The sequence below is a fragment of the Lissotriton vulgaris genome, chromosome 2_1, assembly GCF_964263255.1.
Source record: "Lissotriton vulgaris chromosome 2_1, aLisVul1.2, whole genome shotgun sequence".
Lineage (NCBI taxonomy): Eukaryota > Metazoa > Chordata > Amphibia > Caudata > Salamandridae > Lissotriton > Lissotriton vulgaris.
Genome location: NC_141687.1, coordinates 124924693 through 124938701, shown reverse-complemented (window position 1 = coordinate 124938701; position 14009 = coordinate 124924693). Strand labels below are relative to the sequence as shown.

Genomic DNA, 14009 nt, shown 5'->3' with positions numbered 1-14009 from the left:
GTGGTTGGCCCATTCTGGCATTAGGGATTTTAGAAATGAAGGTGCTATTAATAAAGTATTCATTAGAAAGATACAAAACCGCTTTGGCAAAATGTTTCCTGAACAAACACTACCAAATACGAAATTTACAACGTGAAGGGGAACAGAAAAGGTAATGTTTAAGATGTGTAGACAGCCTTGAACCTGGATAACTATGGAAAGAAACCGGAAATGACCGCTTCTAATAATAGAGTTATCTCGTTAATATACAGCAATACACAAATAACACATCTTCAAAGCAACAAATGTAATTACCTGAACTTTCACATCCATCCTGTAAAGAATCCAGGGGTGGCGTCATGGACTGCAATGCTACAAAAATAGTGGATAAAAAAACGTAAGAAACAATTGTAGGCCCAAAAAACAAAGGATTACAAAAGTAACATTCTATGAATCTTAGAGCTGGGCTTTGAAATATTTACTCAAGCTCGAGATTACCCATTAACCGGAGATTAAACCCATTGATTTTCTTGTTTGGTAGGCAACTACATTACTTGAAACAGACATGGGATTCAGAATCCTGCTAACGACCGTAAGTGTCTCTAATTCGATTGGGTTGTAATTATGAGAGTAGTATTAACTTGCCACTTAGAATAGACATGCTTAAAGCAATACTCTAGATATGTGTGTAAATAGTTTATCTTAAGTAATGTTCAGGTCTTTGTAAATGTCAGTACTAGTAGACCACCTATAATTTGAATTCAACTGTGTCTTCATTTGAGAATGTCCCAATAAAGACTGGTCATACTTGGCAAAGAAGTACTTTGAGAAGTCTTGGAGAAATACAGGACATACATTTGTTGAGAAAAGCTTCAGTGACAGACTTGCTTTTATTAGAATATTCTCCTTAAACCACGCAGAAACAATATCCATCCTGCTTACTATTGCATTCACTTAAGGCCAGGGACAACCAGGTTTAATTATGAGTATCTGCAAAACTAACACCTTTGCTTAGAGAATGAGAGTGATCATTTGTGCAGCATCCATTATGGATTTCTTCATAAACTGGGAGGGTGACAAACTAACAGGTCAACAAATGTTCTTCAAACAATTTCTTGAAGGAAACACATGTCTGGGTTTTTGTCAAGCCTCTGAAAGGAAGAGAAATATTAAAGAGAAGCACAGTGGTCAGGTTGCTTCTTCAGACACCAGACAGAGTATGAGCCTCTATACCTAGGCATACTTCAGTAGTACTGAACTTTTCACAATTCAAGATTTGACAGTCTCAAAAGCAGCATTAAGTTACCTATTAAACACATAGTTTTGATAGAGTTCTGTCAACTGCAAGATGGACTAGGATTGTAACTGATATAGCATGACAGTGCAAGGTTATCAACATTTGTAGGCACCAAGAACAGGTTGCTGATCACCCAATAGTTATTTATAGAAATCAAGCCTATCTTCGGATGTCTTTCAAATAGGTTTCTTATTAGAAAATGTAAAGCCTATTTAACATTTTTTTTAAATGTCCTGTTTTTTTTATTTGACATTTTTCATGGAGTAGGCAGGTTTTGGGATTCTATGGTTGTCAAAGTGTTTATTTTTGTAGCCTAGATATTTGTATTAAAGGGGACACACGATTGACAACTGGCAGGATGTTATTGGTTGGGAGCTTCAGTGAAATAGAAACATTACTTGTAATTCTACTTCTCAATCGTGTGTTTTACTGTTTATTCAAAAATCGAAGAATACAGCCATGAAAATGTGGGATCCAGAAACACAATTAATAAAACAAAATGTTTTCTAATGTAAAAAAATGAACAACTATAAAACATGTCAAATTAGTAATTGGCAAAATATTAAGTGTTTTATATGTATGCCAAATGTTTGACTATGGCTGTAAGACAAAGACATTCAGCCAAAACAAAGCTATTGTGGGGTTGTGGGCAGATTGCCCACTTCTTATAATCCACACAACTTCTTCTCTGATAAATTGCAGTCGGAGTGATTTAATAGTGACTCAACCTTCTGGAAAATAATATCTGCCAACTGCATGAAGTCATACATTGCTAATGATAAGGAATTTTGTTTTAACACATATATAAAGAAACAAGCATGCTTGGTTGCTCTTACGGCACAAGAAGTATAAACACTCAAATTTCATAGGGGCACATTAAATATTTCCATGTTACGGACAAATGGTTAGTAACAGTTTCCATTTGTAATCTGTGTTGCTGTTGAACTGACCAGGCACAATGTTTCTATAAGTCTACCATTGTAATATTCACAGAAAGGTAAATGTAGCTGCCTATGGAATCTGGTTGAAACACTATATGCAATCAAGGTTTAAGCTCTAGTTTAGTATGCTTGTACACACCTAACAATCGGTTTAGTAAAACCATCCCTCAAAATAGGATTGCCTGTATGAGGTTTTGCAAAAGCGACAGATGCTCTGCCTTGCTTATAGATTTAGTTTTGTAAAGTAAAACACCTATGCTTTCAGACTTTACTTTGTGGTGCGGGAAAAAATAGGCAATGCATTTTTCAGATTTGAATGACTTTTGTAAGACATTTCAGTTTTTTTCTTATTATTATCTTAGCTGCTGAGAATTTTCCATCCTCACTGCGAAGAACTGTTTGGATGTGCAGTAACTTTTACGCCTATGCCTTAAAAATGTGATTCAACAAAAAGATATACAGGCCACATTTGAGTCTTTTTTGCGAAGTGCTGCGGATTCATCTAGAGAGAATCAAGAAAACAGACAAAAATATACCAGAGTTGTCTCTTCCAAGCCTCACTGTGTGGATAAAATGTTTTACTAGTTGGGTTCTACTGCTGCCTGGAAGTTCTCTTGACGTGTGGGGGGAGAGCAACACAAATATCTGTGGATCCTAGCACTTTGCTTGTGAACTTTTAGTGCTGTTGTGTTAATATGCTCTACTTTCGATGAATGACACATTGTGTAGTGTGTATTAAAGGCTCACTGGCATTACCAAACATCCAGGCTGCTCTCCTTCTGCATCAATGTCTTCAGGATTTTGACATGTCCAGTGTCTTGTCAAGACCTGGGTCTAAATGCTACATCTTGTGATGTGCCCAGCACGTTTGAGTCAGTAGCGAATGGTCTTCATTCGTTTGAATGCCATACATGCCGAACATGTTGACTCCTACTGCTCTGGAGACAGGTTACAGACAAAGTGTGGGTCGGACCAAGAATATTTTCAAATTTGTGTTTGGGGCAGAATTGGAAGGGTATTTTGGTATTTTCTCCATAATACCACCCCGCAACAGCCATTTTCAATATGTCGGGATCAAGAAAGTCACATTAAAGCTGCTCAAAATCAAGTCCTAAATGCTTGATGATCCAGTGAACTCTTCAGTCGCTGGAGTCAAATCCTTAATAATTGGCACAAAAGGTCTAAAAGAAGACATCATCAGTCCCACACTGATGGTATGACTGCACCAGAGGATGGAAAAAAATTCTTAGGTGAAGTCTTCGCTCTTGTGCATTGTGGGCTATGGGAGGAGTCCAAAGTTATCTTGTGACTCAAAGCTCCTCAAAGAAAAAACTTGCTAACGACCTCACCCAACACTAGATAGCAGGAGTATTCAAAACATGTATTTACAGTCACGTTAAGAACACGGTGTCTTGTGTTATGTTCGCTCTATTGTAGTAATAATCTAAAGTTTAATCTAGGCACTGTAGTAATAAATGTGTGAACGTGAGTTTCTCCGAACAACGTATAACTGGGCCTCATTTATTTTCACTGCTGTGGCATAAGTATATGTTAATATGTTTGTCACGACATGCTGAATCTTTACAAAATGTAGCACTCTTTACACAACTAGTTTGCCAAGTTGCATAGAGATCGACACAGACAAAATGCTAAATGACGGTGGGAGGGAGGCATAGAAGTGTTTCAAATTGGAAATGTCATTCTCAATACAGCAAAACATGCTGAACAGATAGATTTACAGCAAATTTGGCATTAAAGCAGAACTTTACTCAGGAAGCATGCCTTTTATGGTTTGAGGTTAATTTGGTAAGTATGTTTTTGACATACTTGCGTTTAAAAAAAAGGTGTTGGGCAGGCCTGAAAGGATTATTACACGTCAGCTTAATTGACAAATAGCAAAATTGTGTTAACCACATTTGCCTTCTTGGAATTTCAGAGATGACTGGGGAGTCATTACAACTACTTCTAAGAGCTAGCGAGTGCAGATATGTACGCAGGGGCATCCAAAACCTGCATGGAAAAAAGGTAAATGAAATTCATTGAGTTTGAAGTATATTTGCGCTTTTTCACACAATCTACAAGACAGGACCACCGTTTTTGTATTTAGAAAACAATCACATTTTACTGATTTGTGATTGTCATAGAATTTAACAATAAAAAATATATATATAAAAAAAGGAGAAGGTTATTATGGTTGTGGTTAGGTGCAGGGCAAGACAGTATGCTAAGGTGGGTGGCTACAGAGTCTGGCCACCAGCCAGGCCCTGCTTGCATTTGTCAGTGAATGAAAAGCAAGACATGTTAAGAGTATAGCAGGTGAATGAAGATTATCATACAAAAATGATTTGAAAAAACTACATTTAACTAACCGTTAAAATCGCCTTTTATGGACTAAGTACTCAAACCCTAACGAACAAGTTACTTACCTTCGGTAACGATATATCTGTAAGAAACATTAGTTAGTGTTAGATTCCTTACCTTGGAATATCCCCAGGCGTCAGTCTGGATCCGGAAACTTTTGCGTAGCAGTACCCCTGCGCGTCGGTAGGCGTCGTCTGCAGGCGTCCCCTGCGGCTCCGCGTCCGTCGTCGGCGTCGTGCGCCGTGATGACGTCGCTGGAGTATATAGACGCTGCCTCCGCGCGCTGACGTCAGTTCTTTGTACACAGCTTTTCCGCGCCAGGAGACGCAGAGCCATGAGAGAACCAACACTGGTGCCATGTAAAACTAGGGCCCTGAAAGGGATGTCCTTAACCCTAGGTATCAGTTCGCAGAACGGGGAGGATGGGTGGGTTCGGTAAGGAATCTAACACTAACTAATGTTTCTTACAGATATATCGTTACCGAAGGTAAGTAACTTGTTCATCTGAAAGAAACACGTTAGTGTTAGATTCCTTACCTTAGAATAGATACCCCAGCAATACCAACCCCGGTGGTGGGTCTGCGAACCAATACATTCCTACACCAGAAAGTCCTGGAGGACAGAACGGCCAAAGAAGCCATCCCTCCGGACTTGACTGTCCAGGCAGTAGTGCCTCGCGAAAGTGTGCAGCGAGGCCCACGTAGCCGCCTGGCAAATGTCCTGCAAGGGGACTCCCCGGCCCAAGGCAGTAGTAGCCGCCGTGGCCCGAGTGGAATGGGCCCTTAGCCCAACAGGAGGCTCCTTTCGAGCCAAAGAGTAGCACGCTTTGATGCAGAGAACGACCCATCGAGAGATGGTCCGTTTATGGACCGCCCGTCCCTTCTTCGCACCCACGTAGCCAACAAACAGTTGGTCATCCACCCGGAACTGGCGTGTGCGATCCATATAAAATGAAAGCGCACGTTTTGGGTCCAGACGATGGAGCCGCTCTTCATCCTTTGAAGGATGCGGAGGCGGGAAGAAGGAAGGGAGGGTGATGGACTGCCCGATGTGAAAGGCCGAAACAACCTTGGGCAGGAAAGAAGGTCTAGTCCTCAGAACCACCTTGTCAGGATGAATGGACAAGAAAGGAGGTTTGACAGAAAGAGCCTGGAGCTCACTCACCCTCCTGGCAGAGGTGATGGCAACCAGGAAAGCCGTCTTTAAAGTCAGGAGACGGAGAGGGCAAGAATGAAGGGGCTCAAAGGGAGCACACATCAGAAAGGTCAGAACCAGGTTCAAATCCCACTGAGGCATCACAAACGGAACAGGTCGAAACATGTGAGTGATGCCCTTCAAGAATCGAGTTACAATCGGGGATTTGAACAAAGAAGGCTGATCAGGAAGCCTTAAAAAGGCTGAAAGGGCAGAAAGGTAGCCCTTGATAGTGTCCAGAGCAGAGCCCTGCTGGGCAAGAGAGAGAAGAAACAGAAGAACCTCGGAAAGAGGGGCAGAGAGTGGATCCACAGCCTTTGCTGTGCACCATGCCACAAATCTGTTCCACCGACAGGCGTATACCGACTTAGTGGAGGGACGCCTGGCTGCCAGAATTACATCACAGACTTCAGGAGGCAAGTCAAATGGCCTCAACTGCCGCCGCTCAATCTCCAAGCATGGAGGTGGAGACTGGACAGGTTCGGGTGGAGAACCGTCCCCTGCTGCTGCGACAGAAGGTCCTCCTGAAGGGGCAGGCGGATCGGGGGACCGACTGACATGCTGAGTAGCTCGGGATACCAGTACCTTCGAGCCCAGTCCGGAGCCACAAGGATAACTTGGGCCCGGTCGCGCCTGATCTTCTTCAGCACTCTGGGCAGAAGTGGTATAGGCGGAAAGGCGTATAACAGACCGCAACTCCACTCGCGCCGAAAGGCGTCGCCGTGCGAGTGCCGTCTTGGAAACTCCAACGCGCAGAACTGATGACATTGCGCGTTCTCTTCTGTGGCGAATAGATCTAACCAAGGCTCTCCCCATTGCAGAAAGAGGCCTTGCGCCACGTCCGAGTTCAGACGCCATTCGTGATCCATCGAGCACCGACGGCTGAGTTCGTCCGCCCTGGCGTTCAGAGAACCTGCCAGGTGTTGAACCGTCAAAGTCACGCCCTGACGTTCCAGCCACTGCCAGAGGCGCAGAGCCTCCTGGCAAAGGGTCCACGACCCCACTCCGCCCTGTTTGTTGCAGTACCACATGGCGGTGGTGTTGTCGGTGAACACCTGCACTACACTCCCGGTGACAAAGGGGAGGAATGCCTTCAGTGCTAGACGAATCGCCCGCAGCTCCAACAGGTTGATATGGAGCCGGGACTCCGCCGGAGACCAGATGCCTCTGATCTCTGCCTCTCCAAAGTGGCCACCCCAGCCCTGGAGGGACGCGTCCGTCACGACAACGTGCTCCGGTTGGGGAAGGGAGAGGGATCTGCCTCTGACCCAATCGCGGTCCGTAAGCCACCACTGCAGTTGTCTCGCAGTGCCCTCCGAGATCAAGACGTGGTCGGACAAGTTGCCCTGATGCTGGGCCCACTGAAACTTCAGGTCCCACTGCAGAGCCCGCATCCGCCACCGGGCGTGATGCACCAGAAGGATGCAGGAAGCCATCAGTCCCAGCAGCCGCAGCGTCAACCTGACCGAAACCCGGGATAGCGGCTGAAAGATGGGAATCAAAGCCTGAATATCCCGGACCCGCCGTTCCGGAGGATAAACCCGAAACTGCGCCGAGTCCAGAACCGCTCCGATGAAAAGGAGCTTTTGAGAGGGACACAGGTGTGATTTCGGCACATTGATGGAGAACCCCAGGTCGTGCAAGAGGTCTGCCGTCATCTGAAGGTGGTGGACGACTGTCTGGGGCGAGCCCGCCTTCAACAACCAGTCGTCTAGGTAGGGGAAGACTGAGACCCCCAACCTGCGCAGATGGGCTGCGACCACCGCCATCACCTTTGTGAACACCCGTGGGGCGCTGGTAAGGCCGAATGGAAGCACGATAAACTGAAAGTGCTCCTGGCCTACCGTGAACCGCAGGTAACGCCGGTGGGCCGGCAGGACGGGGATGTGAAAATAGGCATCCTGCAAGTCCAACGCTACCATCCAGTCTTGTGGGTCTAGAGCAGCCAAGACCTGAGCTAACGTCAACATCTTGAACTTCTCCTTCCGGAGGAAGCCGTTGACGTTCCTTAGATCCAAGATAGGACGTAGGCCCCCCTTGTCCTTCTTGGGCACCAGAAAGTAGTGGGAATAGCAACCACGCCCTACTTCTGGCCCAGGAACGCGCTCGACGGCCCCCTTGGCCAAGAGGGCCGTAACTTCCTCCTGCAGAAGTGTCAAGTGGTCCCCCGACACACGGTGGTTCTGCGGTGGCATGGCTGGAGGAGTGGTCTCGAAGGGGAGGGAGTAGCCCCTTCGGACGATTTGCAGCACCCACCTGTCCGAAGTGATCGTGCGCCAGTGAGCGTGGTGATGGCGAACCCTGCCACCCACTGGCGTCACATGGGGCCGAAAGCACGGACTAGGAGGATTTTGAGGCAGATGCTGCGGGGGGAGGTGTGGTCTGACCCCGCCGTTGTCCCCGACCGCCACCACGGCGGTTTCCACGGCCGCCACCGCGTTGAAAGGATTGTTGCGGCGCGTGGCTGGCAGCACGTGTGGGGCCGCCCCTTCCTTGGCCACGAAAGGGACGAAACGAACCCGGTTGCTGACGCTGGGTCGAGAGACCCAAGGACTTGGCCGTGACCCTGGAGTCCTTGAAGCGTTCCAGCGCGTGGTCCGCCTTATCACCGAACAGGTGACAGCCATCAAACGGCATGTCCATCAATGTATTCTGGACATCTGCCGAAAAGTTGGCGGATCTCAGCCAGGCGTGGCGACGAATCGCCACCGTCGTTGACATAGCTCTGCCCAGCGAGTCGGTCGTATCAAGACCACACCGTATCGAATATTTAGCTGCATCTCGGCCCTCAGCCACAGCCTGACCGAGTTTTGCCCGCACCTCCATGGGGCATTCTGGCAGCAGTTCCGCGACCGTATCCCACACAGAGTGGGTGTAGCGGCCCAAGAGGCACGCGGTGTTACAAGACCGCAGGCCCAAACTAATGGACGAGAAGACCTTCTTGCCAAACTGGTCATACCTCTTGGATTCCCGGTCGGGCGGGGCCGACGGGAATGCGGACTGGGAGGTCGAGGCCTGGATCACCAGACTCTCAGGAGTGGGGTGGGTAGACAGGAACTTGGGGTCGTCCGGACAAGGACGGTGGCGCCTGGCCACGTTCCGATCAACAGGCGCACCTGAAGCGGGCCTGGACCACGTGCCCAACAGAACGTCTGACAAGGCTTCATTAAACGGCAGCAGTGGCTCCTGTGGGCATGACTGCGGTTTGAAGACCTCAGTGAGGATGTTAGGCCTCACGGCCGCGACGGGGAGCTCAAGGTGTAAGGCCTTGGCAGCCCTCATCAGCACCACTGAATATGCAGCTCCCTCCACCGATGCCACGGTTGGAGGAGAAATCAAACCAGGGTTAGGAGAGTCGTCCAGACCACTGGCATCCCCCAAGTCACCTGTCCAGTCCGGGTCATACTGGCACTCGCGTGACAGAGGGTCCTCGGACCCCTCCCAACCTTCACCGAACTCTTCATCCTCTCCGTATTCGGAGTCAACGATGTAGACCGGCTCCTCGGGGTTCATGGGCACCATCGGCGCCGGGACCGGCGTCGAGCGACGCCGGTCCGGCTCCGCGTCCGGCGTCGGGGAAGGTAGGGGAACGGCGCCGCCCGGAGCCGGCGTCGGAGCCCCGCCGCCGGCCGGAGCCAGCACCGGAGAACCGGCGCCGCGCGGGGGCGGCGTCGGGGGTAACCCCGATGGTAACGGCGCCGGAGAGGCCGGAAGACCAGCCGGCGCCGATCCCGAAGGCCCTTGCGGCGCCGGGGTCGGAGCCGTCGGCGGCGCCGGGGCCGGAGCACCCGACGGCGCCGAGGCAGGGACACCCGAACCGCCAGGGCCCCCAGACGGTAGCACTGGGCCCGAAGGCACCGTAGGCCCCGTCGGAGAAGCGAGCGCCCTCATGGCCATGAGGAACGCCTCGATCTCCTCAGGCGTCGCGCCGTGCCCAGGGACCGGAGGGTATGAGGCAGGCCGCGCCGGCGACTCTCGCGGAGCCGCGGGGTTGGGGTCACCCGAGCCCCCGGCCGCATCGCGCGAGCGTCGGGGGGAGTCAGGGGTACGATGACGACGCCCCGACTTCTTGTGCTTCTTACCTGATGAGCCTGACGAGTGGTGTCGACTTCCGGAACGCTCGGCGCGGCTCCGCGACCGCTCCCTCGAACGCTCTCTCGACCTCCGGCCGGACCGGGACCGCTCCCGGTCCCGACGTGGGGCCGACACCCGGAGCTCCAGTAGCTTGCGGGACCGCTCCCGCCTAGCCTTGGAGGTGAGGGCCCGGCAGTCGACGCAGGAGTCCACGTCGTGGTCGGGGCCCAGACACCGGAGACAGAGGCGGTGATGGTCTGTGACCGACATCGTGCGCTCACAGTCATCACAGGTTTTGAACCCAGGCATCCTAACAGGCACAAAGAGAGAAAAAAAAACTATCGAAAAACTTGGTCAAAAGACCGGAGTACTGCTCTTCAGATCTGCGTCCACTGGCGCGGAAAAAAGAAGAACTGACGTCAGCGCGCGGAGGCGGCGTCTATATACTCCAGCGACGTCATCACGGCGCACGACGCCGACGACGGACGCGGAGCCGCAGGGGACGCCTGCAGACGACGCCTACCGACGCGCAGGGGTACTGCTACGCAAAAGTTTCCGGATCCAGACTGACGCCTGGGGATATTCTAAGGTAAGGAATCTAACACTAACGTGCTTCTTTCAGATTTGCACCTCAAAAACCCGAACTTGCTCACCAAATGAACTGCTCTAGATATTGCAATATTTATATGTAACACCATTTCTGAACAATAACATTGATCTTTACTCTTTTTGGCAATATCCATAAAGATATGCATAAATAGTTTGATATGCAATACAGTATTAAAACAGGCAAATCTGAATTTTAAATATAAAATACCCTGGGCGAAAACATTTAATAAATAGATACAAAACAATTACAATATATTAGACAATAAAAATATATTGCAAAAATTCAAGTCAAGTCAGATATGGAATATGCTACTTACCAGTATGCATCTGTTCTTGGCATGTAGGGCTGCTGAATTCATATCTGTGCATAGATCGCCGCCTAGTGTTGGGTCCGGATGATTGCATGTTGTTGTCCTGGAAGAGTCTTCGAAGTATCACAAGATAGGTGGCTCCTCCCTTGGACTACAGTGCGCATGGGCATCCTCTCCATCCTCAGATTGTTTTTCGCCTTTGTGGCAGAGATGGAGTATAGTACAGTAAGAGATGTCCATGCGAAGAGTAAAGAGTGAAGAGTGAATGCTGAGGCTGCGACAGGCACCAGGGAGGTGGGTGGGCGATATGAATGTCAGCAGCCCTACATGCCAAGAACAGATGCATACTGGTAAGTAGCATATTCCGTTCGAGGCATGTGGGCTGCTGAATTCATATCTGTGCATAGAATGTATAGCAGTATCTCCCTTAGTGGAGGCTACCTGTGTCAGTCGCAGCAGTCTGGAAAAGAGTTTTGAGAACAGCCTGTCCTACAGCAGCTTGCTGTTCAGAATGTACATCTACACAATAGTGTTTTGTAAATGTATGTGTGGTTGTCCATGTGGCTGCTTTACAAATTTTGTGTAAAGGAATATTACCCAGAAAAGCCATGGATGCCCCTAGCTTGCGTGTGGAATGCATCCTAGGGGGAACTGTTAAGGTGCGTTTGGCTTTTAAATAACATATTTGGATGCATTTAACGATCCATCTGGCTATACCGGATTTTGAAATAGGGTTACCTTTGTGTTGCGGTGAGAAAGCAACAAACAACTGTTTTGTTTAGCGAAATGCCTTAGTCCTGTCTATATAGTATAGCAGAGCTATTTTGAAATCTAGAGTATGCAAGGCCCTTTCAGCTACTGTCTGTGGATTTTGAAAGAACACTGGCAGTTCTATGGTTTGATGTATGTGGAAATGGGATACCACCTTCGGCATGAATTTAGGGTTTGTTTTGAGAACTACTCTATTTGCATGTATTTGGATGAATGGCTCTTGAATAGTTAGCGTTTGCAGCTCGCTAACTCTTAGATGCGAAGTAATAGCAATAAGGAAAGCCACCTTCCAAGTAAGAAATTGTATTTCGCATGAATGAAGTGGTTCGAAAGGTGGTCCCATAAGTCTGGTTAAAACAAAGTTCAGATTCCAGACTGGTGAAGGTGGGTGTCTTGGAGGAATTACGCGTTCAGTCCTTCCATAAACGCCTTAATTGCTGGCACCCTAAATAGTGAAAGGTCTTGCCTGTTTTGAAAACAGGCTGCTAACGCAGCTAAATGTATTCTGATGGATGAATAGGCTAAATTGAAGCGTTGTAGCTGCAAGAGATAGCAAATGATGTTTTGAGTTGAAGCATCAAGTGGGTTTATATCATTGTTATTGCAGTAAATGACGAAACGTTTCCACTTAGCTGCATAATACGCCCTGGTAGTGGGTTTTCTTGCCTCCTTGATGATGTTCATACAGTCTGGAGGCAAGTTTAGGTATCCAAACTCTAGGATTTCAGGAGCCAGATCGCCAGGTTCAGCTGTTGCGGATCTGGATGTTGGATTTCTCCATGGCTCTGAGTTAGGAGATTGGGTGCGAGTCTCAGTCTTTGATGAGGCACCACTGACAGTTCTAGGAACGTGGTGTACCATGGTTGCCTCGCCCATGTGGGAGCAACTAGGATTAGCGTCAGTGAGTGGTGACGTAGTTTGCGTGCCACTAGCAGTATTAATGGAGCTGGGGGAAAAACGTACGCAAATTTGCCTGACCAGTTCATCCATATCGCATTGCCTTGCGACTGCGGATGTGGGAACCTGGCGGCAAAGTACTGGAATTTTGCGTTTTCGCTTGTGGCAAACAGATCTATCTCCGGGTGTCCCCACTTCCGGAAAAATGGTAGGAGCACTTTGGGGTGAATCTCCCATTCGTGCATTTGTTGACTGTGCCTGCTGAGCAGGTCGGCTACCTGATTGTCCTTGCCGGGGAGGTGCTCTGCCATGAGAAACATGTTCCTTTGAATGGCCCATTTCCACATTGCTTGAGCTAGGTGCGACAGATGTGGTGAGTGTGTTCCTCCCTGTTTTTTAATATAATACATAGCTGTCATGTTGTCCGTCCGGATCAACACAGTTTTGTTGCATAAGTGTGTCTTGAACGATTTTAGGGCTAGAAAGATTGCCATCAACTCCAGAAGGTTTATGTGCATTTTCTTTTGCTGTACAGTCCAGAGTCCCTGGACTGTGTAATGTAGGACATGGGCTCCCCACCCTAGTAGGGATGCGTCCGCGGTTAACACTACTTGTGGGACAGGCTCTTGGAACAGTCGAACGTTGCAAAGGTTTTGTGGATTCCACCAATGCAGAGAGTTGTATGCACGACTGGTCACCAACACTAGGTCCTGTAATCGCCCCTGAGCCTGATTCCACTGCCTTGCTAGGCACTCTTGGAGCGGACGCATATGTAGCCTGGCATGAGGGACTATGAATATGCACGAGGCCATCATGCCTATTAGTTGCATAAACACTCGAGCTGGTAATGAGTGTTGTGGTCTGAACTTTTGGATCAATGTTTGCATTCCGTTGATCCGTGCTGCGTTGGGATAGGTTTTGCTGCCAGTGTATCTATTGTTGCTCCCAGGTACTGTTGGACATGGGAGGGTTGCAGATGTGATTTTGAGTAGTTTAGCGAGAAGCCTAAACTGTGCAGGAGATGGATGGTTTTTGACATGTGGTTGGTACACTGCTGGGCCGATGGCGCGTGTATTAGCTAGTCGGGGAGCCAGAGACCTGCACTGGCTCCCCGTCAACAAGAGAATCACCTTCCGTCTCCTCACCCACGCACACAAAGCCCTACACGACCAAGGCCCGAGCTACCTCAACAACCGCCTCAACTTCTACGCTCCCAAACGCCCCCTCCGATCGACCAACCACGCCCTCGCTGCCGTCCCCCGCATCCGAAAAGCGACAACAGGAGGAAGGTCCTTCTCCTACCTGGCCGCCAAGACCTGGAACACCCTCCCAACCGACCTCCGCCTGACCCAAGACCACCTCTCCTTCAGGAAGAAACTTAAGACCTGGCTGTTTGAGCAGTAGCGGACCCTCCCCCCCCCCCCCCCCCCCCCCCAAGCGCCTTGAGACCCTCCGGGTAAGTAGTGCGCTCTATAAATGCCTTGATTGATTGATTGATTAGCCAATCGTCCAGATATGGGTACACATGGATGTGTTGCCTTCTGAGATGTGCGGCCATTGTAGCTAGGCATTTGG

General features: G+C 49.0%; 1 protein-coding gene across 3 annotated transcripts in view; it reads right to left on the bottom strand.

Annotated features, from left to right (window-relative positions):
- CUX1 (cut like homeobox 1) overlaps positions 1-14009 on the bottom strand; it is a 1218817-nt gene that overhangs the window by 187178 nt on the left and 1017630 nt on the right. For all 3 annotated transcript variants that reach the window (XM_086954570.1, XM_086954568.1, XM_086954569.1), the window contains one exon: positions 295-351. In XM_086954570.1, the coding sequence (XP_086810696.1) occupies positions 295-351 (57 nt within the window). The remainder of the gene's footprint in view (positions 1-294; positions 352-14009) is intronic.